Source organism: Takifugu flavidus, chromosome 13 (assembly GCF_003711565.1).
Source record: "Takifugu flavidus isolate HTHZ2018 chromosome 13, ASM371156v2, whole genome shotgun sequence".
In the NCBI taxonomy this organism is placed as follows: Eukaryota; Metazoa; Chordata; class Actinopteri; order Tetraodontiformes; family Tetraodontidae; genus Takifugu; species Takifugu flavidus.
The window spans coordinates 15,358,609-15,386,101 of record NC_079532.1 but is presented as its reverse complement, the minus strand read 5'-3'; the positions used below and the strand labels follow the sequence as shown (position 1 = coordinate 15,386,101).

General features: G+C 42.1%; 1 protein-coding gene across 4 annotated transcripts; it reads left to right on the top strand.

Moving 5' to 3' along the window:
• The first annotated feature begins 410 nt into the window (after nucleotides 1-410).
• On the top strand, nucleotides 411-22,892 carry LOC130536644 (G1/S-specific cyclin-D2-like). 4 transcript variants are annotated; one of them, XR_008953417.1, is made up of 6 exons: nucleotides 422-878; nucleotides 2,274-2,489; nucleotides 4,969-5,128; nucleotides 12,725-12,873; nucleotides 15,449-15,827; nucleotides 19,185-19,313. XR_008953417.1 is itself a non-coding variant. In XM_057052742.1 (5 exons), the coding sequence occupies exons 1-5, from the start codon at nucleotides 684-686 to the stop codon at nucleotides 19,353-19,355; spliced, it is 891 nt and encodes a 296-aa protein (XP_056908722.1). In that variant the 5' UTR covers nucleotides 423-683; the 3' UTR covers nucleotides 19,356-22,892. The 4 variants fall into 4 exon arrangements, 2 of the variants coding, with proteins under 2 accessions (XP_056908722.1, XP_056908723.1); XR_008953418.1 differs by lacking the exon at nucleotides 2,274-2,489 and having other exon boundaries at nucleotides 411-878; nucleotides 19,185-19,322; XM_057052742.1 differs by lacking the exon at nucleotides 15,449-15,827 and having other exon boundaries at nucleotides 423-878; nucleotides 19,185-22,892.
• Nucleotides 22,893-27,493: the final 4,601 nt, after the last annotated feature.

The window sequence follows — 27,493 nt, the reverse complement described above, 5'->3', positions numbered from 1 at the left end:
TTAGTTTTTTTTCCCCCCCACCACAGCCTATTTTTGTGTAATGTTGCATTTAAAAATTCCACGTCTTGATCCCTGTATTTGACACAATAGTTCTTTGTAGTTCTTTCTGAAGGTATCGTGGGGACAATAACGTTTAAATAAAACTAAACTCGAGAATAAAATATAAATATGAAGTCAATTCTTCGTCGTAAATGTGTCCGAATATTTAAGGCGTTATATTGTTTGTAAGGCGTTTACATTGTTATATTTGACCAAATCTTGATTCGACTTTGTACTCTTTTTTGCGCATCTGCCACTGTGAGAGTTTACAGCCTCTTTTGTTGTGACACAACTTTACTGCGAGTCATCGTGAACGGCATAATCAAAGAAAGGAGGGGCGTGCGTACGGCGTGTTGCGTCCACTCTATACGGAGGCAGCAGAGTGAGTTGCGTCACTGGCGCACGCATACAGGGCAGGACTGAACTGCGTCGGCCAAGCGGATGAAAGTAGAGGCTCACTGTGGGGAGAGAGGAAAAGTTCCCAAGAAGGAGAGGCAGGACTACTAACGGAGCCCCTGCAGTCTCACTTTTATGCCTCTGAAAGACTTTCCCTACCACACTATTTGCATTTTGACTCCGTAACACCGCTTTCGCGTTCCAGAGAAAGAGGTCTGACTGCCTTTTTTAGTGAAAGCACCAGCACCATGGAGCTACTCTGCCTCGAAATGGACACCATCGTACGAGCTCGTCCTGATCCGAATCTCCTGGCCGATGACAGAGTCCTGCAGAGCTTGTTGACTATAGAGGAGAGATTTCTACCGCAATATTCCTATTTTAAAGGTGTCCAGAAAGATATTCAACCGTTTATGAGAAGGATGGTCGCCACTTGGATGTTGGAGGTAAACGAAACATCGAGCTAAGGCTCGATTATTTTCATGCTCGCATTTAAATCCACATCATTTTTAGCCATTGATGCCTTGCTTTGGTAACAATTGTTGAGCTAATGAGTTGGATTGCTGTTATTTCCGACAACTAATTCCTCATATTAAACCAAATGCGTCGTTTCCGTACTTACCATATTAAAAGTCCAGTCATGAAGACTGCCTGTATAAAATTTGGAGCTATGGGGTAGCTGACGGTACACAATTGCGATCGTACGTCTCAAACATTGTCCCTACAAGCCTTCAGTTGATTGTTTAACGTTATTATCACAGATATCCTGTATATTTCCATGCACACGTATGCACTCCCAGATGCAGCGCTACCCTGAGCTCAATCGCCATGTTGTTTTTTTTTTTTTTTTTTTTTTCACAGGAGCGTATGCTTTTAATGGGACTTTTCAATGTCATAAACGCCATAACAGCGCTTAAAAGCCATCGGCAATAGCAGAAGAGGTCTTATGGCCCTCACCAGACTTTACAATTTTCGCAAAAAGCGTTTTAAACAGTTAGGTTATCTAATTGAAATGTCGGAAGGGGCGAGGGCCTTATCTGTCCTCTCAGTCTCTTCCCCGTCTTGTTGCCTTGCGTTGGAATTATATTCGATATTTGCCATTGGGTCGCGTATTTCTGGTAAATAACCCTAGGGTAGAATCGTTAGACTATACGCTTTATTTTAATCTATATATTGCAGATATTCGAGTTACCAGATATTTTAAATTAATTTTTGAAATGAATATGTCAAGTCGGCGGTGACGCACATCAGACCTGCCTCTCGGTACTCGCCTTATATTTTGACAATTTTATCCTTTTACTTATCCATACATATGCATATGAATCGTCGGATATGATGAGGTAGATCCCCAAGAATATTATTATGTGAAGAAAACTGCTCTATGTAATTTATTTATATTTTTAATTATTTTATGAAAATATGACGACTGAAAAATAGTGCATGAGTTTCCGTGTGCAGTGCTGTCGGGGTGTTTTTTGGCTCGGCTGATTGTGACATGAATTCATTTTGTAGTCGATGAACTGCAGGAATGCGACGCTAGTGATCTTTATCCTGTTTATATATATATATATATATATATATATATATATATATATATATATATATATATTATATATATATATATATATAAGCAACTGATTAGAGCTGGGCTTAAATTCTTGGCGGGGTCCCAAATATGGGGAATTTTGTTTTACTTTTCTTTTTTTTTTTTACATGATATTTTTTTGTTCCATTGCGCCTTAAAGCTTTACATATATTTTAAAAGCATTGAAACCAGTCATGACATTGCAGTATGTGGGTTGCTGAATCTTTGCTGCATTGTATCTTGTCTCTCTGTTCAGGTTTGCCAAGAGCAGAAGTGCGAAGAAGAAGTCTTTCCATTGGCCATGAACTACTTAGACCGATTTTTAGCTGTGGTACCAACCAAAAAGTGTAATCTGCAGCTCTTGGGAGCTGTCTGTATGTTCCTTGCATCCAAATTGAAAGAGACTCGTCCATTAACTGCAGAGAAGCTTTGCATCTACACAGATAACTCCATCAGACCACAAGAGCTGCTGGTAAGCAACAGTTGGTTCAACAAAATTCGAATCAGGGGATTTTTGCTGTTGCACTATCAAGTCATCCAGGATTAATTATTAATGTCTGTTGTAAAGCACCATGTTTCTAAAAACACAGTTCTTCATTTAGCTTCAAATATCACACACTGTTAATATTTTACTGTATTCCCCCTCTTTGGAGATCATCAAAGACACATTTTAAAAAGGAAAAGTTCACAGTGAGTTATGAGCCTTTGCTGTGGTCTACATCGCCATCTAGCGATAGATATTTGTACAGAGCAATGAAGTCAACTTGAAATCCAGCCAAACTTCTGACTCTCTTACTGTCAGCTAGAATGGGAGAGACATAGAAATTCAGGATTGCCTTTTACAGTTCAGCTTCCATCTAAAAATAACTTTAGATGCGCACATTTCTGATATGACACCACAATGATATGTATCTCTCATTCTCACATACTCCTCAATGCACAAATGAGACTTTCAAGCAGAACTACATTTCCAGATTTTAGTTTTGTCAGTTTTGACAGCCTTTTTGGCTGGCAGCTTTACTTTTCACCAAGTTTCTCCATCTTGCTGCTGCATAAACATTCCTTAGTAAATAACAGCCAATCCCACACATTTTGTGAGACGGGCCACAAATTACAGCTCAGATGTTTCTAAAGGCTGTAAGTTGGCCTCACTCTGTTCATCAGTTCATCATTACATAAAGGGCTTGGTGAGCTTTGGTGGTCCATGATATTACTATTGATTAAGAAAAAAGTTTTTCATTATTGGTCTGGGATAGACCCATATGAAACCATATGTTACACAGAACAAGTGAGTCCATCTTGTCTGGGTGTGTTGCAAAGACTAAGCTCTCAGTCCTTGAACTAGTTTGCTGGTGTTTCTTCTCTGTTTCTGTAAAAGGCAGTATTTTGGCTGACATGCACATACAGGAAACGGAGATCAGCTGCTAAGACCATGTGATCTTTCTTTGTTTTTTTTGGTCCTCAACTTTGGTAACAATTTCTTGTAAAGAAAACCGCAGTTTTACAAAGAAGGTGTGACCAGAGGAAGGCAGTAGCAGAAGGAAGTGCCTCCAACTCTTTCAGCAAGCCTTGCTTGTGTTGCAAGGCTTGTTAGATGGTCTTTTCTTCAGTCTCAAATCTTCCTCACTGTTGGATAAGTGGGCAGGCAGAAGCCATCTTTCAAACATCAGAGCAGCCATACTGAACAATGTGCAGCGGATCATTACAATTCATCTATGATTAGATAAGACTCTCTGAGGTACTGTTTTCTCAGAAGAAAATGACTCTCAGCATTAAATTAGATTTGGTTTTATTCTCTTACTTCCATGTGCGTGATGATAAGGAGATTAAAATCATGTAGGCTTTTAGGTTGATGTTGCTGGGGTGTCAGCAGGCCAAAGGCCAGCCATGTTGAACTGTCTCGTGACTTGATTACATGTTGTCTGTAAGGGAAAATAAAGAGCATCCATGGTCCCAGTCTCAAGGATGCAGTCTGGAACCAAACCACAAATCTTTTTCCCAAGTTAGTCACTGACTCTTGCATTAATCCTCCTTGTCTAGGAAGTGAAAGTAACAATGTGCTCTAAGAGAAGAGAGCGCCACACCTAGTGTTTGTCCAAGAACCACAAACTTTTGGGAGCTACTCATCTAAAAGTGACACATATTAGTAAAGTTGATCGCAAATTTCCATGCTGTCTGGAAATATTTTGGAAATTATTAAAATAATTTGTGTTAAACTATATTTAATATTTAATCTTGATCACAAAACAGATTTTTTTTTTTTTAGATTTACTATCCTATAAACCAGGGGTGGGCATCGAGGGCCGTATCCAAGCCAGACTTTCTGTCCTACAGGTAAACACTTTCACCTGGGGTTTCATTTACCTTGGTGAAAGCGTTTCCTGCCTGGTAGGATGTAAATCCCGGCTTGAATTCAACCCTCGAGGAATGGATTTGACCTCCTCTGATGGGCAAGTCCAATCCACAAATGCTGGAATCCAGCCAGGTTTTGCATCCTACTAGCGAGAAACCGCTTTCACCAAGGTAAATGGAACCCCAGGTGAAAGTATTTACCTGTAGGACAGAAAGTCTGGCTTTGATATGCCCACCCCTGCTATAAATGTATACAGATGCACACATATGTGTATTGGGCCTCTTCAGGAAACTCCCCAGATGCCAGGCAAAGAAGAGGTGGGAGACAGCGCTGTTAGGTCACCTGGGTTGGTGGCACTGCTGATGTTTCTCCTTCTTCAGTCTGCTCATGCAGAGAGTTACATAATCCACTCCAGACTTAACTTCAGCACATAAGGCCTACAGGGAAGTAGCAGCCTACCTTAAGCTGCTGCATCACAGGACAAGCATTTTGCTTCCATATCACATTCTGCAATTCACTGCCATCATATATGCAGTAGAAAAAGTAATTGCTCTTGTTTATTCTTAAATTTCTTGTTGTCTCCTTCTGGCTCCCTCAGGAATGGGAACTGGTGGTATTGGGGAAGTTGAAGTGGAACTTGGCAGCAGTAACGCCGAATGACTTCATTGAGCATATTATGAGGAGGCTGCCACTGCCTGATGATAAGCTGTCACTCATTCGCAAGCACGTCCAGACCTTCATCGCCCTCTGTGCCACAGGTCAGTTGGGGACACTTTTCAACGCATGGCGTATGAGCGCATGAAAATTGAAATTTAATTACAGAAGACATAGAGAACAAACTATAAAGATTCCACACAGATGGAAAAGTCATCCTTGAAACTCTATTTGTGTGTGTGTGTGTGTGTGTGTGTGTGTGTGTGTGTGTGTGTGTGTGTGTAAGTCAAACCAAACGATTGCGGCTTGCATCAACATACTTTCTCACGTTGCAAAATAACTTCTAATGCACATTCTTTCTTCAATGTCAAAGCCCTTTTTTCTCACCAACATGCAGCAACAGCTCTGCTCAGAGGTGTGCTGTGGGCCAGTCACGGCTCGCTGTGCCTAAAGGAATTATCTTCAGTGGGAAAGCATTTCTAAGAAAAGGCCATGTCATTAGATGACAATTGAGCATTGGATTCTTGGTTCAGGTATAAATAATTTCTCCTCTTCTTGATTGGTAATTGATCATGTTTTAAAGGCATATTGGTGGCTTCCACAGCATCCAGTAACACTTCAAAGCACATTTAGCACAGATGAGGGGCATTCCCATGTCACACAGGGTCAAGAAGAGGAATGGACTGGGATGGAGGCACGCTGGCCATTGTCTCTTTGCTCTTAAGGTGAATTGTTCCCTTGAGATCAAACATTCAGAGAGTGATAGGAGAGACTGTGAGACTTTAACATGATCTGAAGCACCAGAGGGCTTGAGTCAAACAAAATGCAGGAGGGAGCAGGGGAGTCAGAGGAAAGCCGGAGGAGTGTATTGTTTTTGTGCTGCTAATTCCAAGGCATGTCATGTTTTCATATCTCCCTAACCCCAAACTTCTCACACCACCCCACCATACAGCTGGAGGATATGATCCCTTTCCCATGTTGCCATTCACTATATCACAGCATTCTCTTGTTTGCTTCACCTTCAGAGCTATATCATGAGCTGCAGACAGGGTTAAGGTTGCAATATGAATTTAAAAGGAAATACAATCTCATGGCCAGAAAATGTTGCTTGTATAATAAACTAAAATTTTAATATAAAGGACACATTTTACACAAAAAGGGCTGTTGGACTTTATTTTCTCACCCAAAGGGTGAACCCCACCAGCAGAAACTGCTTTCTTTTTGCAGGCCTCAAACAAGAATGCTAACACCCCCCCATCTCTCGCACTCTTTATCGCCACCTCAGCCACAACCATATTCCCCTACATGGAACTCAGCTCCTTATGTTGGAAAATTGTGTGGATTACTAGATGAATAAATACACACACTTTTCCAACACAAGGGAAAGTGTGTGGATTACTAGACGAATAGATACAAGATATGGACAGGTATTTAAAGTTATAGAATCTCCCCAGAAGGATTGTGCAATGAATATAGGAGGCTGGGAAATGCGTGTAAAAGCAACCTGCAATGTTTTGAGAAAAAAACATCTGTCCCCCTCAGTGCCCTGCTTTATCTTATTCCCATCTCCCTTTATTTTGAGAATTAACATAGAGAATGTTCTTTTGTTTTCAAATCATTAGCTCAGGTAGTTGAAATATATCCTTTAAGCTTAAGAGGAGAGGCTTTCTTTATAGCCTAAGATTATCAACAGGTCATTTATTAGCATATGAGCCCTCAGTTTTGTGACCAAGCAGAGTAAAGAAAAAAACAGAATGTGGGGAAGCCAACAATTTGAGGCACCAGAGGATTCAAAACCCCATATTAAGGCTTCCAGGTGTAAATTTTTGACTTATCCACTGAGAATCCTTCTTGACATCCTCTGAGTAGAGCTGAGGAGGTAATGACGAGGGAGAAACAGGAGAGGGGAAGAGGATGATTTACATATGAAAAACAGTTGGTGATAGGTCAGCTGTGGCCTTCCGATTTCTTACAGCAGGGGTGGGGAACCCCCGGCCTCCGGGCCGTATACGGCCCGCGAGACCATTTCTACCGGCCCGCAACGCAAGAATTTTATATTTTATATGTGCACTTATACAGTGGGACCGTTCGCTAAACTCCGCGAGCTGCGAGTAGCAGCGGTAGCGTATTTTTGCCTTTCGTATCCTGAAATTTCTTTCGTAAAAGAGGAAATATTTTCCCGTTTTCTGAGATAAAACAGACGGTTATGTTATGTCCGAGTCAAGGTCAGGGTTAGTGAACACAGCGTTTGATGTACGTAGTGGGCTGGACTGATTGACACAGACAAAAAATTGATGCATCATGGCGACTGTCAAGAAAAGGAAGGTGGATGCAGAATGCCGTGTATTCCAGGAGAAATGGACAATGATTTTTTCTTTGTTGAAGTAAAAGGCAAGCCAGTGTGCCTAGTTTGTGGCGAGGTGCTGGCAGTGATGAAAAAGGCAAATCTCGAGCGCCATTACAGCTCGAAACATGCTAAACTCGACAAGTTGAAAGGACAGATGCGTTTGGATAAAATTAACGCTCTTCATCGCGTTTGGAGGCTCAACAAGCAGCTTTCACATGACCATGTACCGACAGAGAGAATATTACGCGTGCAAGTTTTGTGATGAGTAAATTAATAGCCACGAAGCTGAAACCTCACGGCGAAGGAGAGTTCGTGAAGGAGTGCCTCGTAGCCGCCGCTGAGGTGCTTGCGCCGGACAAAGTAAAATTGTTTCAAAGTGTGAATTTTTTTTCGTGGATAACTACTGAACTAAGACATATATTGTTATGATTCCAGTGGCTAACGGTATGTTTTTATGGTCAAGGAATCTAAATATGTAGTCAAAGTATATGTGGGACTAATATTTATGGTGGAAATCACAATATGCCAGGAATTGTTCCGCTTGGCAGAGGTCTGCGCTCTCCGAGTGCTTTCTAGTTGTTATTATATTGTCTTTATCTTTCTTTCTTTTCATTTATTTTCTTGATTATCTTGTTGTATTGCAGTTTTGGTGAGTAGAGGCCTCGAACAGGCCCGTACGGGTCTCTTGCCTCAACTCTGCACCTCTTTTTTAATTGTTTTGTATGATCATGTAAACATATTTTACTTGTTTGTCATTTTATTCTATTTTTTTTGGTGATTTTATATGCATGTGTGCTAAATAAATAATTCAAATTCAAATGCAGCAATCATAAGACTTAGTAACACAGTGGTTATAGACTTTTTTTCATCTTTTTTTTGCATCCCTAGGTATGTGTTCATAATGGTATGGCCCTCGGAGGACTTTATAAAAATTGAAATGGCCCTCGATATGAAAAAGGTTCCCCACCCCTGTCTTACAGTCTCATTCAGCCCATTACCCACCAGCTCTTCCACCACTGTCGCCCTTGCAACAAGAAAGAAAACCGTCATAAAATCTCAGTTCTCCATTTTTTACAGAAACAAGAGTGATGTGGAGAATAAGGCTTCTCATTTCTAATGGCTTCTCTCTATTGATGAAACAGTTCCGTTTGGGCCACTCAGTGGGATGTTGTCAGGTGACACAGGCTGGCTCTGTATTAATTAATAACATTGGCCAGTCCGTTCAGGACTATGTAAATGGCCCTGGCAGCTCAGCTAGAGCCTGGGAGAAAGGAGACAAAAGGCCTGGTCCTTACATTTCATATGCAGAGCCATGCAAGGGTCAGTGCTGCAGGACCACTTGATACCAGCATTTCCCTCAGGCAGGCTGCCGGATAATAGCCCAGAAACAAGCTCATTAAGAGAGATTATGAACCTCCATTCCTGCACACAGACACCAAGTACTTTGGGCTTTAGTTGAGATAAAGTGGGAGAATGGATATGGTGCATGGGGCACACAGATGCACCCCAACCTGTCTGCTGCAGTTATTGAGCTCCGTCTTCTCACCATATTGATACAGGGATTACTATATTTTTTTTTCATTCCAACTCCAATAGACCTCTATTTAATCATGTTGATGGAATAGTGACAATAGTAGTGTCATAGAAATGGAAAATATTCTGGATCACAGCCAGAAATGTAGATATGAATAACTGGTGGATTTTAAGGTCTCTTTTAAAATCTCACAGAAGATTTTTTTTTTTCTGTTGCGTGGAAGTCTCTTTGGAATGTAGGGTGTAACTTGATGATTAACTGGTTCTTGTCTCAGAGGCAAACTAATGATTCACTGGCACATGAGAAAAAGCTTGCCATTGGGATCACAACCTGTATAGTGGTAAATAAAGTTGCATTCACTTTTTGTTTAACATCCTGTGTCCACAAAGACTACACATTTAGATCTTAGACTTGTTTTTATTTTTTTTAGTTTCAGATCCCAAAGATTTCCAAGGACAACCGTAAACAGGGCCCACTTCTTCCATTAAACAGTCAATAGTGAAATGATAGGTGGATCTTGTGTGTTTCCTATCCTTCATGTTGAAACAAACATGAACATAATGCAACATCTGCACATTTTATTCACATTTTTCATCCTGGCTACTACCTCTCCAGCAGGTCCAACACACAAGAATGCTCCTTGCTCTCCATCTTCTGTTTACTGCGGTGGAGAATCCACTTCAGCCTCAGCTCCACTGTTCACAGCTGAAAGATTAATCTTGCATGTGGTCAATGAAATGCTTAGCGTTTACATACCCACCCCATGAACATGTTTGACGATTCATATACATGACAAATTATTCATATCTTCCAACAAATTATCGTCTCCTCTGTGCTTCCTTGATCCGAGGAGTCATGTCTGATGCACGCCGTCCACACACGAGACAGGAAAGAGCTTCCTGAGAGTATACACCCAAAAATGTGCCACGTGAGGTGACTCATTCAGTGGCATGTCCTGAATTCCCCCCCCCGCATTGCTTCCAAATGAGGACTCCACTGTATACAGTATACTGAGTTCAGCTGTGTCATCCCAGAAACTCAGATCTTTAAATATAATTTTACATATTTAGTCTGATTACATACTGGGTTTGTTTTTTGACATGACTGGAGTGTGGCAGTGTGTCCTCTATCTTGTTTTCTCATGACAGACATTAATTAGGTCCGCTAAGCTCCTGAAGTCATCCAAATCATATATCATATGAAATTATCCAAATCATATTGGCTTCAGAGTCAGGCTGAATATTTTTAACCATCCATTAATCTCAAACTCTTCAACTTTGGATGAAAAGTGACTGGCCAGCAATGACCTTGGATGGCTGACATTACTAATTCATCACATCTGCTGCTCGGTTTCACACATGGAAAAAGTCAGTTCATAAGTTGTGAGTCAAAGAGCCCAACTAGTTTAGCAAAGCCTGTTTTGACCACCAGACTGTGCTGCATTAGTGGTGAAACGTACTGCCATGTCAGTCCCCAGATGATCTTTCTGTTTGGTTGTCATCACCCAACAGGTCCAGATTCTACATAAGGCCAATAAGCAATGTAAAGAAATGCTACATGAATAGAACAAAATACTATGATATATAGCACTGGCAAGACAGAAGAATGTGAAAGCCTTTAGTCTTTTTTCCTTCTGTCGGCTGTTGGTGAACTTTGCATTGTTAATTATTTTCAATGTGTAAGTTGAATGTGCATATTGTCCATTATAGCCAATCAGGAGGAGCGGACTTTATAAGTCAGCAGTGAACAGAGAGAGTGAGAATGAAGTTTCGGGGGTAGGAACATGAAGGAATGGTGATAAGGGGGCAGAGGGTAGAGAAAGGGCTATTGAGGGAGTGATAGGCATGTGGGCCAGCCACTGCTCACAGGGAGCTTTCCATAGCAGGAGTCCCTACTCAGCTACATACGCTGTCTATCCTCAACATGAATATCAATGAAGGCCTCCTAAAATATGTTGCCTCTTCCATCCTGTATCGAACAGCCTCCAGGCTGTGACGTTAGCCTTCATCGACTGCACGGAAGAACATCCTTGTTGAACTGGCTTGTCTGGAGTGCAAAAATGTCAGCATTGCCCCCCACTCAGCTCTTTAACAAACCCACTTCTGTACTGTGTGTTTCTGTCTGCATGTGTGTGCGCATTGTAAATCAGATGGGAATCAGTGCATTTCCTGCCTAGGTCACTTTGCTGTCTGACTCCTCACCTGCCAGTTTGCACTCACTGCGACTGTACAGTAAATCCATGTATGCCTTTGTCCGATCAGCCCCCTATAGAAAGTTGCACTATTACTGAAGTGATGTAATGCTGAATGGCTTTGTGTATGCTTTCCTCTTGGCTCAAGGTGGCCTTTCATAAAATGCCTCTTGGCAGAAGCCCAGTGGCTAACATAGGCATCTATAATAAGTTGATTTGTTTGTCAACACTTAGCCCACAAGATGAGAAAGTGCTCTGCGTTGTTAAAAGGACAGTAAGGGGCTGCCTTTAAGCTATCAAAGGGCCTAACTCTGATTCTATTTTTTTTTTAACAAGGGAAAAAAATCACACTGAATACAGTTTGTTGTGAATCGAATATGGCAATATGGTAATACGTAGGCTGTTTGTGTCCCCACTGCCTACTTCCTTGAGTCTGTAGGTCGTGGGGAGTCGAGGAGAGGCAGGAGGTGAGGGTCGCTTGAGGGCAACTCTTTTCTTCTTCTTCCAAAATATCACAACAGTCTGGACAGACTTAAGAGTGATGTACATCTAAATCTACCCCCATTCCCCTCCCGCTACTATCTTCCCTCTGATTTTTTTTCTTGGCCCCTGTTGTCTTGCCAACATACCGTCCATTCCTTCTTCTTCATCTTCCGGCCCATGTCGACTCCTTCTACCCCCGTCCAGCCACATTCTTTGTCCAGCCTGTCTTGCTGAATTGGTATCAGCACAGAGGGGATGGATGCCGTGTCTCTCAATTGGGTGAAATGAGGTGATGACTCTGGACAATGGAGTCACACTCTTCTGCCGTCCCTCTCACGGGCCCACCACTCTATTAATATGCTAAGAGATAGGAGGGCTGCCAATGCAAACCCCTGCCTGTTGTGATGACAAAGACTGGGGCATGTGAGCCATTCATTGGCCACATCTAGGCTGGCCATGTGTTGTCCAAAAAGAAAGGTGGAAGTTGAGCAAGACATAAAGGGAAAATAGAAAAGGAGCAAGTGTTCGTGCATAGAAACTCTCTCCCTGTCTGCCTACCTCCCTTTCTCCTCCTGTATGCCAGTTGCCTTGCCTTTTTGGGCTTCTGGCCCGTTCACAAGCTGTCTAATTTGCATTATGAATGACAGTGAGGGGAGCTAACAAGGTTATTGGTCTTTGAAAGGCACGCCTGTGACCACACGTGGAATAAGGACCTACAGCAGTGAGCATTGGCAAAGGCACTGAGCCTCTTTATTTCTCCCTTTCCAATCGCTATGGGGCGTGTTTTTTTCAGGGAGCACACGATTTACTCAGGAGATGGAAGAAAAGGGGCCGGATTGGTGGGGAAAAGGGGTGACTGAGGTGGGTGTGGGTTGTTGCTTTTCAGCTCACTCACTAGCCAAGTGAACCCTCATTATCCAGGCCCCTGGTCATTAGTGAGTGCTGCTTTCAGAGCCTTTGCAATTAAAGGATTATTTATTAGTTGACTGCTAGTTTACCAAATTATATTGTCTGGCAGTGACAAAATAGTCAAAATAGTAATTTTAAATTGTACCAGGTGAACATAATCCTGTGTTTAAAGACACAATTTATCCAGCAATTTCATTTATATTTAGCTTTAATTTGTATTTACCTACCCTGAACAGATTTCAGATTTGCCATGTACCCTCCCTCGATGATCGCCACAGGAAGCGTCGGGGCAGCGATCTGTGGTCTGCAACTGGATTCGACCAACCAGTCACAGTGGGGTGAGAGTCTGACAGAGCTGCTGGCCAAAATCACAAACACAGAAGTGGTGAGTTTTGTCTCTGTCACATCCAGAACACCCACTGCACATCATTTAGGTCAGACACACCTATTTTTTTTGGTAAACTCAGAAACTAGTTTACACTGCACACCAGTCCAATGTTGGCAGCAAGAGTCTGGTGCTCATGCCTGTGAGTAATATGTGAATGAGGAGGCATTAATGTCAGCAGCACCTGTAATTGCTTTGGAACATTCATTAAAGTAACTGCTACCACCACTGGTTATATTGATTGTCAGTTAAAATTTTCAGAGAAATGCCACACTTCATTTATCCCATTGCCACCAAAACCACATTTTTGTTCAGTAGCCAACAGGAATGTGATCCATGTCATTGTTTTGGTTGTACTGATATGGTTTTGGTAATGATTGAGTCCAAACACACTTTACCAACACCTGGATTTCATCACACATTCCCCTTGTTTGTGAAAAACTGTTTGCAGCCACACAGCACAGTGAATAAGCACCAGCAGACTAAATTTATGAACTTAAGGTGGCTGGTTGTTCAAAGGCCACACCACTATGCCCAGGCCTATGCCCTTCTATGTTAATGGTTCAAAAAGAGTCAAACAGAGAGGAGGATGTGGAAAGAAAGCTGTTGAAGTGTGAAAAAGCACACTGAGGGGTGTGAGTGGGTGTGTGTATTGGGGGTATGGCCTTCCGTGAAACAATCAGCCCTCTCTAGTATCTCTCTATGGTCCATAATGCATCACTGCTAGAAAGCATGGCTCCCTCTGGTGAACGCTGTGGGAAATCTCGCTCAGCAGCTGAGGAAAAACAAATAGCTGACCTCAGCAGCACAGGCCCCCAGTGTGTTCAGGCTGCTCCATCTTAGACTTGAGGGAATTCAGTAGTTCCCTGTCTCTGATCAACCCCTCACATTCAGCAGCACCCAGTCAACACGAGACGGAGACGGCATCCTGCCTGATTCAACATATAAGACGATTTTACTGTTGGACTGTTGAGAAGAAGCCAAGACTAAATACACAGAGCATCTTTTGCTCTATGAACTTGCTTAAGAACTCAAGGCAGACTCATACATCACTTGTGGTACAACATAAGAAAACATAACCTCATGACAGAAGCTCAGAGGTAGTTGTCAGCATTAGATTTTCAGCATTAGTGGTTTGGACTCTGGCATCATTTAAGACATTCAGTTGGATGCAGAGAAAAAGTGTAATCCGCCAGTTGAATCCTTTCTGCCACTGTATTTCCTCACTTGTTTTTTAGTTTGAATGCAGTCCTGAGGGTGGTGTTACTAACCCTAAACTAAATGTGTACACACTCCATCTTTTGTTTCTTGATGGCAGAGCAAAACCTTGCTGCCAGCTGCTCCAAGAGCCAGGCAAAATATGCAGGCAAAGCAGAATTAGCAGCTGCTCCTGCCAACAGCATTATGGCTGACACCACCCCCAGTCACTCCAGTGGCATCTGTAGTCTTCAGAAGCTCTGGTTGAAAACGTGATAGGGCCAAATTGCTATCTTGAAAAAATCAGAGGGAGCCTCACCTGCACCTGGCACAGCCAAGGGGTGGGGGTGTGGGGTGTCTCCTGAGTTTGGTTGTTTCAGACCACAACTCAAGAAGAGAGAACCTGAAAATCGTGAGAACATGGGTTTCGACAAGATTAATTAGTTGGAAAAACCAGAACACTCAGAAGGGGGGTATATAGTGCATTATTTGTCCAGCTTCTCTTTAGTCATGAATGATTAAAACAGGATATTGAGGTTAGAGAAGTGAAAGGGTTTTAGGACTGCCTTCCAAGATTTCATCATTTTGACCTTCATTTTTCTGTCACCTCAGTTGGGGTCATGGACTTAAATTCTGGAAACATATTCTCCCATTTCTCCCCCCTTCCTGTTTTCATTCTTGCTTTTAAGCATTCTGGTTTCCACAGTGGTCTAACTATCACTCAAATAGCATAGATTTCAAGTGTCAGCCTCTGTATTTTGAGCTTTAAAATTCCTCAGATCTGTATGTATTTATCTCAGCTGCCTGACCCAAAGCAGCCTCACAGCGAAGCTATCATTGTCTTTTGCAGTGTGGTCAGCGTTTTTAAACACATTCCTTGGTTTCGCACATTTCCCCCCCCCTCATTTTTTTCTTCACGAATTCCACCTATCGCCTGTGTGACAAGGGCCACATGACAGACTGTAATGGTATGATGTGCAATCAAGGTGGTTATCAGATGTATTTCGTGTTGAGGCTTCAGAAAAACAATGTGTCAGCCAACATACACTGCTCACAAAAATTAAAGGAACACTTTTTTTATTGGGCCTGGCATGAATTGAATTAAACCTGTCTGAATATTTTCTGGTTGGTTAAGCAGCTGAGGGCCTCGTGAATCAATTTCAGCTGTATTGGTGTTCATGGAATTAACAACTGGTGCACTTCAGTGGCAACAATTAGAAAACCCTCAAAACAGGACTGGTTTTACATGTGGAGGTCATTTCAAGTTTCTCCCTCTTGATCTTTTTTGGCTGGTTTTCCACTCGTGCTGATTTTGGCTTGCGTAATTATCTCTACTGGCAGTATGAGGCGATTCCTTAACCCTACAGAAGTTGCACAGGTTGTCCAACTTCTCCAGGATGGCACATCCACACGTGCTGCAGCAAGAAGGTTTAATGTGTCTCCCAGCACAATCTCCAGAACATGGAGATTTCAGGAGACTGGTGGTTATTCTCGGAGAGCTGGACAGGGCCGTAGAAGTTCCTCAACCCCTCAGCAGGACCGATACCTGCTCCTTTGTGCAAGGCGGAACAGGCAGAGCACTGCTCGTGCCCTACAGAATGACCTTCAGAGGGCCACTGGTGTGAATGTCTCTACCCAAACAATCAGGAACAGACTTCATGAAGGTGGCCTGAGGGCCGACGTCCTCTAGTGGGCCCTGTGCTCACTGCCCAGCACCGTGGAGCTCGACTGGCATTTGCTCAAGAACACCAGAATTGGCAAGTCCGCCACTGGCGCCCTGTACTTTTCACAGACGAGAGCAGGTTCACCCTGAGCACCTGTGATAGACGTGAAAGAGTCTGGAGAAGACAAGGAGAACGTTATGCTGCCTGCAACGTCATTCAACATGACAGGTTTGGTGGTGGGTCAGTGATGGTCTGGGGAGGCATATCCATGGAGGGACGCACAGACCTCTATTGCCTAGGAAATGGTGCTCTGACTGCCATAAGGTATCGAGATGAAATCCTTGAACCCATTGTCAGACCCTACGCTGGTGCAGTAGGTCCTGGTTTCCTCCTAATGCACGACAATGCCCGGCCTCACGTGGCAAGAGTATGCAGGCAGTACCTGGAGGATGAAGGAATTGAAACAATTGAATGGCCTTCACAATCCCCTGACTTAAACCCAGAAGAACATCTCTAGGACATTATGTTTCGGTCCATTAGGCGCCGCCAGGTTGCTCCTCAGACTGTACAACAGCTCAGGGATGCCCTCACACAGATCTGGGAGGAAATGCCACAAGACACCATCCGTCGTCTCATTAGGAGCATGCCGCGACGTTGTCAAGCATGCATACAAGCTCGTGGGGGCCACACAAGATACTGAAAAGCATTTTGAGTTGCAAAAATTAAGTTTTGGAAAAAATGGACTAGCCTGCCACATCTTCATTTCACTCTGATTTTATGGTGTCTACACAATTGAGCCCTCTGTAGGCTGCAAACTTTTATTTCCATTAAAAGACTTGGCATCCTTTTGTTCCTAAGACACTGCCCTGTCGTTATTTGTATAGATATCCAACTTCATATTGCGATCTGATGTATCTAATGTGTTTCTTTAAAGTGCTCCTTTAATTTTTGTGAGCAGTATATTTGGTGCCTCCACGGTATCAGGAGTGGCTCCCACTCTGAAAGCATTAAAGCTTTTCAAGTGAGGCCTATGGAACTATGTCTTTTAAGAAGCACAGGCATGCATTGTTGTGGGCAGCCCAGACATGTGCGGCTCCCTTACGTATTTGGTGCTTTACTTAATTTTCTCAGAGGTATTGAGATTTTTATGACCAATTGGGCACATGCTCATGGGAAATTTTTTTTGATTGTGTGTGTTGTCAGCCAACTTCAGGAAGAAGGGATTAAGATAAGGGACCATATTGGGCTTCAGGGAGACCGTCAGATCCCTTGAGTTGGCTGAAAGCAGTATTTGAACTGCTGTGTCAATAAAGCCTCATAAATTGTCTTATTGGTGTGATTGCACTTTAATTAACTTGTGATTCTAGAGAAATGGACAAATAAAGTAATGCTCTGCAATATTTTCCCCATCCATATTATGGTTCAACCGACTGGGAAATGACAAATTCATATACTTCACCTTTGACAACACAGCTAGTCTCACCCTGTAATATGCCCCGCTGTCTGCCCTTTGACATCGTGACCTTTTTCCAGTCACCCATTTGTTACTCCCAAAGAGCAGTTCTCATGTGAAAGGGGTCTCTTTTCTCCATGAGCTCAAATTGTGGCCCATCAGGTTTAAATTAGCTGTAAATTTCAAAAGAATGTCTCCCATCTCCATGAGCAGTACATTTTCACCCATTACCTGTGGGGAGGGGAGGGGAGGGGAGGGGAGGAGAGGAGAGGAGAGGAGGAGAGGAGAGGAGAGGAGGAGGAGAGGAGAGGAGAGGAGAGGAGAGGAGAGGAGAGGAGAGGAGAGGAGAGGAGAGGAGAGGAGAGGAGAGGAGAGGAGGAGAGGAGAGGAGAGGAGAGGAGAGGAGAGGAGAGGAGAGGAGAGGAGAGGAGAGGAGAGGAGAGGAGAGACCCAGACCCAGACCCAGACCCAGACCCAGACCCTTTCCTTCCCCTTCATTTCCCTTCATTTCATTTCCCAGTGGGGTGACAGAGGCCTGTCAGGTGACCATTTCCCAGTGGGGTGACAGAGGCCTGTCAGGTGATCATGTTTCTGGACCCCGGCAGTCTCGGCCTATAGCAGCATAACTACAATGTTAACCTAATAATTAGATAACCCCCTAAGTATGATAATTTGTCTGTCTATGATAATAACTGGGACTACAGAATTAGTGACAATAAGCCTTTTCAAAAAGGTAGGTTGTAAGCCTAATTTTAAAAGTAGGATGGAGTAAGCCTCCCGTACCTGGACAGGGAGCTGGTTCCACAGCAGGGGGGGCTGGTAGCTAAATGCTCAGCCCCCCATTCTACCTCTAAAGACTCAAGTAGACCAGCGAGATTGGAGCGGTCTATTGGGCTGGTAAGGTGTCACTAGCTCCTCCAGGTAGGATGGAGCTAGGCCTCTGAGGACCTTGTAGGTCAGAAGAAGGATTTTAAAAGTTATTCTAAATTTAATGGGCAGCCAATGAAGAGACGCCAGTACAGGAGTAATGTGATCTCTTTTGTCAATACCTGTCAGAACTCTGGCTGCAGCATTTTGGATCACCTGGAGGCTTCTTAAAGAGGTGTTTGGACACCATGATAATGAAGAATTACAATAGTCCAGCTTGGAAGTAATAAATGCATGGACTAACTTTTCAGCATCATGCCGCGTTAGTAGCTTCCTGATCTTTGTGATGTTTCTCAGGTGAAAAAAGGCACTTCTAGAGACTATTTTAATGTGTGAGTTGAAGGAGAGATTTTGATCAAAAATTACTCCTAGATTCCTCACAGAGAGACTAGATGTTAATGAGATACCATCTAGAGTGATCATGTGGTCTAATCTATCCCTGAGAGGTTCAGTACCAAACACCATGACCTCAGTTTTTCCTGAGTTAAGGAGAAAGAAATTTGAAGACATCCAAGGCTACTTGTGTTTGGCTTTTGTGTGTATTTGTGGAGTGCAGAGATTGTTGAGTAGGTGGGTGTTTGGACGAGAGGAAGAAGGGTTTTTGTAGACAGGCCCTAGACAGGTGTTTAGTGGACAACTATGGTGGGCTCTCATCTTGATTTCTGTATTCTGGTGGTGGTTCCGGTATTGAAGTTTAAATGTATTTCAAGCTTAAATACTACAAAAATTTGAACCTATGCTACAAAATTTGAATCTGTGTTGAATCTAGCTGCTTTGGCATTAACTTTAATGAAGGCTTACTTAAAATGAGCACTGCAACTCTGTATCAGCAAACTGTATCCGATTGGTATTAATAAGAAGGTGTTTATTTAGTATTGGATTGGGGAAAAAAAGATCAGGACAACCCCAATTAATGCAGCAATTAATTTCAATTTAAGAAAAAATAGCTGCATTTGATAGGACTATTTAATCACTGTTTAGATGGAAAAGACTGAGATAAATGGATTTTAGGTAACTGGATTTTTTATATATTAGTCATGCCCACCTCTGCCTTTTTGCTATTGTTGCAGGATGTCCTCAAAGCGTGCCAGGAGCAGATCGAGCGCGTGTTGTTGAGCAGTCTGCGCGAAGGCAGACAGCAGCAGCAGCACCAGCAGACACAGAGAGGCCCCAGTGGGAAGGGCCTTGATGAGCTGGATCAGTCCTCCACCCCAACAGACGTCCGTGATGTCAACTTGTGAACCACCGGAGGGCACAGCTGTCTTGGATTTACAAAAGAAGCAAAAAAAATGCATATTGAAAATAAGTGTTTTTTCTTTCTTTCTTAAAAGCAGAAAAAAAGAACAAAAGAAGAAATATGTTAAAAACACAAGCCCTTTGAAAGACAAAAGAACAATGCTTGCTAGTTTTTTGTTTTGTTTTTTGTAAATTTTCTGTTTGAAAAAAAACACCTGCCCACAAAAAAGAGTTTTTATGTTCTAGTTTAAAAAAATAATAGATTTGATACAATGACGTTCTGCGGTGCCTTGGATATATAGAAGGGAATCCAATCCTATTTGCATTCTGCCTCCGATTGTATCATATGATCTTTAAGTTATATTTTAACCATAGCTTGATATTAAAGCTGTTTTGGTAGACATCATTTGGAACATGCATTTCATCACAGTAGGGAATCAGTAATTCTCTTCTATCATCACATGTGATTGAGAACACTGTGAGAATGTTCTGTTCAATGTCGGTGGGTCCTAGTTCCAGGGAAGAAACACGCATGATTGTAATAATTGGTCATAATAGTAATAATTTCTAATATAATTATTGGACATAATTTGGAACTGAATAGTAGAGATCAATAAGCTCCTTTTGTCAGGCTGCTTCTGTGTATGTCTCTGGTGCAGTTATGCACATGGGTGTTTGTAAGCGACGATGCCAGTTTAAGTGTGTGTATATGTGTAGTGTGAATGCTACATGCGATCTTGTATCTATATTAGCAGTTAGCATTCTTTGGCGTGAGGCACTTGAGCAAAAGTCTCTTTTAATATTGGATGCTAAGAAGATAGAAGATCGTGGCTTTCTTCTTTAGCATACCAGGGCATCTGTGCTAGATCACTGCCTCCATGCGTGAATGGCATATCATGGTGTATTGACAGCCAACAGTAAATGCCTTGTGCATGGACCATTAGTAAGATGGAAAAAGAGTTTAGCAAAAGGAGGATTTGATCTTGTCTTTCTTTCTGAACAGTTGCACCTCAGACTCAGAGGTAGGCGTTGATTGTTGCCAGTCTTCAAATGATACATCCAACTTCCTTCTTTTTTACATTGTTACAATATGGTGTTTCCTGGTTTATGAAAAGGGTGCTTAGGGACTGGCCATAGTAGAACTGACCTCACACATTTGAGCATGTACAGCTTGTGAAAGCAGGATCGGACGATGTCCTGTAGAAAGTGAGTTCATGCTTTTTTTAAGCATTGTAAATGGAGTCTCCTGCATTTTATTGAGCAGGGAAAGAATTCTGAGTGACTGCAGAAGGGACAACACTTTAGAACTTTAGTGGAGTGTATGTGCTGCTGCTGAAAGAGACCGGGGGGGATATACTAAAGCAAACGATGTCCAAAAGCTTTGCTGTAAAACTTCAGTGGGTTCTGCAAATGGTCATCTGCAGTGACAAAGCTGAGCGAATGAACGAATTCTACGTTCATTGAAAGTGAAAGGAGGAACTAAAACTGTATGGTGTCTGATCATATGAGCATGAATTGTCTTTTAAGGGGGTAGGGGGTTAAGAGATCTACAGGAATGCTTATAGCACTTTGAGAACATGCTCCCCAGTAGATGAGTCAAATGTTTAGTGGTAGATGGAGGAGAATTGATGTTTTCTCTCTTGTTCTAAATCCTTGTTAGCCTTTTCTTTGGTTTACTTGTAGGGCTGGTTTCCCAATCATCAGACATATGCTTGTCAATTGCTTTTCACAGCATATACACAATAATTTTCTGACCAAAAAAATGAAAAAAAGATGTAGAAAAAGACATTCCTGTTTAAGAAAAGTGTATTGGAGAGTTTGAGCAAAAAACCACCAGCACAAATTGAAAATACATATATTATGATTTCAGTTGTCCATGGGTTTGGTCTGTCTAGACATGAAATACTTTTTACTTGAATTTTTTTCTTATTTATCTGTTTAATAAACAGATTGTCACACAGGATAGTGATCAGCTGCATTAAATGAAAATAATACAAAAGTGGTCTTAACATCTAAATATTTGCACATTCTTCAGAGGATGTTGAGAGGTTTTTTAGAGAGAGGAAAACAAAAATAACCTTAAATGATGTGTTTCATCGTAGTTGGTCAGGTTTTCATGGTGCTGGTTTATATTGTTAAGGCCGATTGTGAGGCAAGCACATCTGTCATTTAACCCTATCTGAAGGGCTTTGTCCAGCAGCCAACCATCAGACACTTTGTTGTTTCACTTGAATGGGGCACATGGTTTTGATGCAGCAAACCGACTCAGTGGTTGACACTTTTCCATGACTGTGCATTTTTTGTTTTCACAGAAAAATAAGTGTGAGGCTCAGAAATTGATATTGTCTTTTTTACCATTGAGACTGAGCAATTTAATGATAAATTATGTATATTTTCCCCAAAGCATCCCTGTTTTTCCATTTGCGTGTTTGCCTAATGTAAACTCTCTGGCCCAAATTGAAAATTTTATTTCTTGCATTATATAGTGAGACCACCTTTCCAGTTTATTGTTTGATATTTTAAGGGGTGACCAGACCTGCTAAAGGTTTTTTCAAAGATTTAGAAATACTGTATTCCAAAGTGAAGTGTGGACAGAAGAGGAGGTGTGAAGACGTCAAGAAAAAAGTGTCAATATTTTATTGTTTTTTGTCTTTTGCGCTGCTAAAGCTATGATTTTTTTTTTCATTTAAACAAAAAAAATAACATTACCTAGTTGTGATGTGTCACTTGAGTGTGCTGCTATTTTATAAACATTTGTATTATAATATAATTATTTTACTGCTTAAGAGATACATCCAGAAAAAACGAAGTAAGTGGTGATAGAAGACCATGAAATGAATATTCGACTGGAAATGTTCTTTGTACAGTTTGACAGTTTGGTAGATAGCAGGTCTCCCCTTCTGCTTTTTTTGAATTTTTTTTTCCCCCACTCTTTGGTCACATTCTGCAACAGTGGTATTTGCTATACCTCAGGATTACTGGACAAAATACAAAACAAAATAAACCCATCAGGATACCTCTGTAGTTAGTCAGCTTAGAATGAAACAAAACTGGTGGAGCAACTACAAAATACCATTTTTGTGGTTGATTCACATTGTTTCAGGCCACTTTGACTAAAATGGAGGGGGGGCCGGAACAATACTGCACCTTTTTTTTCCCAGATGCCCTATTTTTACTGTTCCATTCATTTCTCATAATGTTGGTGCTACACCTGACAGTCAAAGAAACTACATTCTTGTGATGGTCAAAGGACTGTTCTGGCCTTTTAACCGTAGTCACACTGAGTGTCAGTAAATATGGTTTCTGTGTGTTAGAAAGATGTTTTGGTCAGAAATGTTGTCTATTGTCCGCACAACATTGTAAACTGCTACATGGTAATGGACTGAGCTCCATCAACATCTTCTTTCTGTATGTCAGATACATTGGACACATCCCTTTGAGATGCCCCCCTCCACTATTACGCATACTCATGTACCTCAAATGTCTGTTGCACAACCTCTGTTCAATAAACAACTGCTTTAAAGGGTGTGACACAACATCAACCTACTGTTTCTCAGGCCTGGTTCCTTTACTCAACAGAGCTGCTTTAATGTATGTGTGCATTGCTGTGTCACCAATTACATTTCAATAAAAGCAGTTAATTCTAGGAAAATTACACAAAGAAGTATGACATCTATGGGAAAACAAATGTGTCCACCTGACCACAGTGTGAGGCACACAGGTTGTAATCTTTTAATATGTGAAGTTAACAAAAAAGAACTTGTCAGAAAGTATCCGAGGTAGTTTTCTCTGTCAACTGGACTGTGTTTCTTCTCTTTTAAGACATTTCACCTTCTATCCAGAAGGCTTCTTCAGTTAAGAACCAAAATGTCTTCAAAGAGAAGAAACACAGTCCAGTTGACAGAGAAAACTACCTTGGATAACGATGACCTGGATGATTGAGAATCTACAAAGATATCTTGTCAGAAAGTGTTTTCAGTCCTCAGTTATCACGCCGTTAATGACAATATCCAAGTACAGTAATGGTAATTTTCCAATGACCTGCCTCATAGACCAAAGACCCGATTGAATTTGCAACTTGCATTAACAGCAGCGAGAGGATGTTAGTTTGCTTCGCTATAATGACAGCATTTTGGACAATGTAGAATGACAGTGAAGCAGAATGGATATGAAGAGGAAGGCTGAGGCCCTCCTGCAGCAGTGTCAGAGTATGTGTGGTACTATACTGAACTGCAGTGTCTTAGCAGTGCAACAACAGTGTTTGTATTTGATTTTTACACCACCACACTGATAAAAGTGTGGTGTAATCTTTGATAACTTATTTGGTGGAAAAAATCCTGAACCAGACTGAAGAGTAGTAGAAAAAGAGATTTTTTTTCCATAAAATTCATGAACACATTTGAAGTGATGCAGTTGAAACAGTTTTGTAGGATTTCTTCTTCAGAACATACCCTTAATGAGTCCAAAGTGACAGACTCCATACAGCTTACTAACTGGGAAGAGCTCACTCCAGCTGTGAATTATTCCTCTGCCAACAAGCCCAGTACATCTCAGGGAAAATGTTCAGGTAATAGAGACATCTGCTTCAGAATTCAGTGGCATCATTCTGCAGGCCTGGCAGAAATACTAGAAGCAGCCACCAACATCTACCCAAGCTCTTGGCATAGACCCTCCTAACATCGGGTGGCTATAGTTTGATGAGAAGTATGGGCTCTGATAACGACCCAGTAGACTGCTAAGAGTTATTTGTTTTTTTGTGTTGGAACCCCATTGTGGTGATTCCACAGTAAAGTTAGTTCTCACCTTAACAGTTGGTGCAATGTCTGTAAGTATGCCTTTTTATAAGGTTTATATTATTGCTTAGACAGCATTATATGTGATTTACTGCTGAGATTTACATGTTTATTTGTTAATTCCTTTTGAACTGAAGAAGCCTTCTGGATAGAAAGCAAAACGTCTTTAAGAGAAGAAAAACAGTCCAGTTGACACAGAACACTAATTCCTTTTGGTTGACATGATGGACTTTAAGGTAAATCACGGTGTTTTCATGCCCATATTTACCTTGCATATCTAGCTGCTTTCATTGACTGGGAATATAAATGTTATTATTCAGTGCATTTATAGAGCATATTTTTTCTTGTTCAATGCCTAGCATTGTTTATAATCCACAATGCTATGCTCACCCATTGCATAACTTTTTTTTACCTTTATGTATTTATATTGTGTAATGTAATGTGTTACAGTTTCACAGTGTGGTTCAGTAAAGCATCCAAAAGCAAGTTCCAGCTTCAACTGGATTTATTGAATGCTGTGTTTAACTGACTGGGTAACCTAACCGCTGGTCACACGACATGCTGCTAGAAAGCACACCTCCACTGCAATCTCAACTCCACTACTCAAGTATCTACTTCCACATCCTAAGCCATCATGTTTTCGAGCCATCACCAATGATGCATCACAGCATGCTGATAAACAGTCGACATCTAAACTAATCATTAAAAAGGTCTTCATTCAGCACCTCCAGCATGGTGGTTTCCAAAGCATGGTCCCCAGAGTCTCTAGGGGTAGAATGGGGGGCCGAGCATTTAGCTACCAGGCCCCCCTGCTGTGGAACCAGCTCCCTGTCCAGGTACGGGAGGCTTACTCCATCCTACTTTTAAAATTAGGCTTACAACCTACCTCTTTGAAAAGGCTTATTGTCACTAATTCTGTAGTCCCAGTTATTATCATAGACAGACAAATTATCATACTTAGGGGGTTATCTAATCATTAGGTTGTCATTTAATCATTAGGTTAACATCTTAATTATGCTGCTATAGGCCGGGGCTGCTGGGATCCAGAAACATGATCACCTGACAGGCCTCTGTCACCCCACTGGGAAATGGTCTCCTCTCCTCTCCTCTCCTCCTCTCCTCTCCTCTCCTCTCCTCTCCTCTCCTCTCCTCTCCTCTCTCTCCTCTCCTCTCCTCTCCTCTCCTCTCCTCTCCTCTCCTCTCTCTCCTCTCCTCTCCTCTCCTCTCCTCCTCATCAAGTAGACAAGTGATGTTTCTTGTGTAGTTTTTCTGCCCCCCCCCTTACCCCTTCTGTATCCATCTACAGGTATCGCCGCCTTCAGAGCTGCATACTGACCTCCGGCCCCACTGACCCACTCAACTTGACTCTACCGGCAGCTTACTTTACTTAACATAATGTATTTCTGTATGTATTTTCTATGATCTATGCCTCTCCTCTCCTACCTATTCTATCCTCTACCTGTCCTCCCCCCTTTTCCTCTCTCCCTACCCAGCCGGCCATCAGCAGGAGGGTCCCCCAACATGAGCCTGGTCCTGCTCAAGGTTTCTTCCTGTAAGAGGGGAGTTTTTCCTTGCCACTGTTGCTTGTTTGGGGTTAGGCCCTGGGATTCTGTAAAGCGCCTAGAAACAATTTTGATTGTGAAAGACGCTATATAAATAAAGATTGATTGATTGAGTTAATGGAAGAGAATACCTATCAGGAAAATTACCCAATAAATGTGATTATGCCTACTCTCACCTCTCTTCACTTCACGGAACCCTAGAAAAGGAACCTCATGGAGAAGCCGCTCATCAACCAGCTTAACAGGTGTGCCGTTAAGGTTCAGGAGGCTGGTACCGCAGACATTAAACATTTCACCTTTCAATGTTTCATTGCTTCATGGTATGAGACGACCACAGGGGTCATCGCCACTTCTTGTGGCACCATGATGATCCAAGCAATGACATTATAGACTACAGAATGTTTGTGCACATCTTTGGCAATAGCCATCCCCTGCAGTTGTGATCTACAGCCTCAGAAAAGCAGTCAAGAAAGGGAAGAAATCAAAGACTTGAACCTCTCTCTACAGTCTTGGAGTGTCTTGGAACATCACCTTGAAAACATTCACCTTTCAGATCTCAGATGATAAGAAACCATAAATACATAGAGGAGTTTTATCTATTGTCAGCAGCTTGTACGACCCCCTTCGCTTCCTCTCCCATTTCACAATACAAGGCAGAGTTTTCCATAGAGAGCTCTCTAATCAAGCCTAAACTGGGACTGCTCCCTTATGACATGGAAGGGCAATGGTTAACATGGAAAACCTCCCTTTAAGAACTGGATGCAATAATCATACTATAATCATGTCGCTCTTTGGTGCTCAAGATAAGTAGACATTTGTCAACTCTAATGCCGGTGTTCAGGCTATTTCAGCTGTAACTTCTTTGAAACTAACTGCTGAAGATAGTAAAATATGCCTAACCCATGGCTAACCATTTTTCCCCACTCGGCGACACACCCGCTGAGAAACCGACCCTGGTAATTGGCGACTCTGTTTTGCGCTACGTGAAGCCGACTCCAGCGAACATAGTCAAGTGTATTCCGGGGGCCAGAGCGTGCATCATAGAAGCAAATTTATGGCTGCTGGCGAGACGTAAACGTAAATTTGGTAAAGTTATTATTCACGTCGGAGCCAACGACACCGTTTGTCAGTCGGAGGTCACCAAAATTAACTTGGAGTCGCTGTGCAACTACGCAAAAACGATGTCGGACTCCGTAGCATTCTCTGGTCCCCTCCCCAATCTGGCCAGCGATAAGATGTTTAGCCGCATGTCATCGCTTCGTTGCTGGCTGTCACGGTGGTGCCCCGAAAACCAGGTGGCCTTTATAGACAATTGGAGCACTTTTTGGGGAAAACCTGGTCTAATTAGGAGAGACGGCGTCCATCCCACACAGGATGGTGCCTCTCTCATTTCTAGTAACTTGGCTAATTATATTAGACCCAAAGTGACCTGATAATCCAGGGTCCAGACCAGGATGCAGAGTTGTAGTCTTACACACCTCTCTGCTGCTTCCATCGAACCCTCATCCACCAACAATAATATATTTAACACTATAGAGGTAGTCTCTGTTCCACGGTTAAAAGTTCACCAAGCACAGAGCAGGGGAGCGGTCAATCACAATAATCTTATTAAAATTAATACTAAAGCACAAGTTGGAGAAACTAATATCACAATTAAGTGTGGACTGTGAAATATTAGATCTTCTTTGTGTAAATCCCTGTTAGTACACGACTTGATAGCGGATCATCACATTGATTTATTTTGTCTTACTGAGACCTGCCTTCAGGAGGAGGAGTATGTTAGCTTAA

Excerpts from the sequence above, each read along its gene's own strand:
- LOC130536644 (XM_057052742.1), top strand. The coding sequence starts at position 684 with ATGGAGCTACTCTGCCTCGAAATGGACACCATCGTACGAGCTCGTCCT. Across the intron at positions 879-2,273 it reads TCGCCACTTGGATGTTGGAG|GTTTGCCAAGAGCAGAAGTG; the intron begins GTAAACGAAACA and ends CTCTCTGTTCAG. Across the intron at positions 5,129-12,724 it reads CATCGCCCTCTGTGCCACAG|ATTTCAGATTTGCCATGTAC; the intron begins GTCAGTTGGGGA and ends TACCCTGAACAG.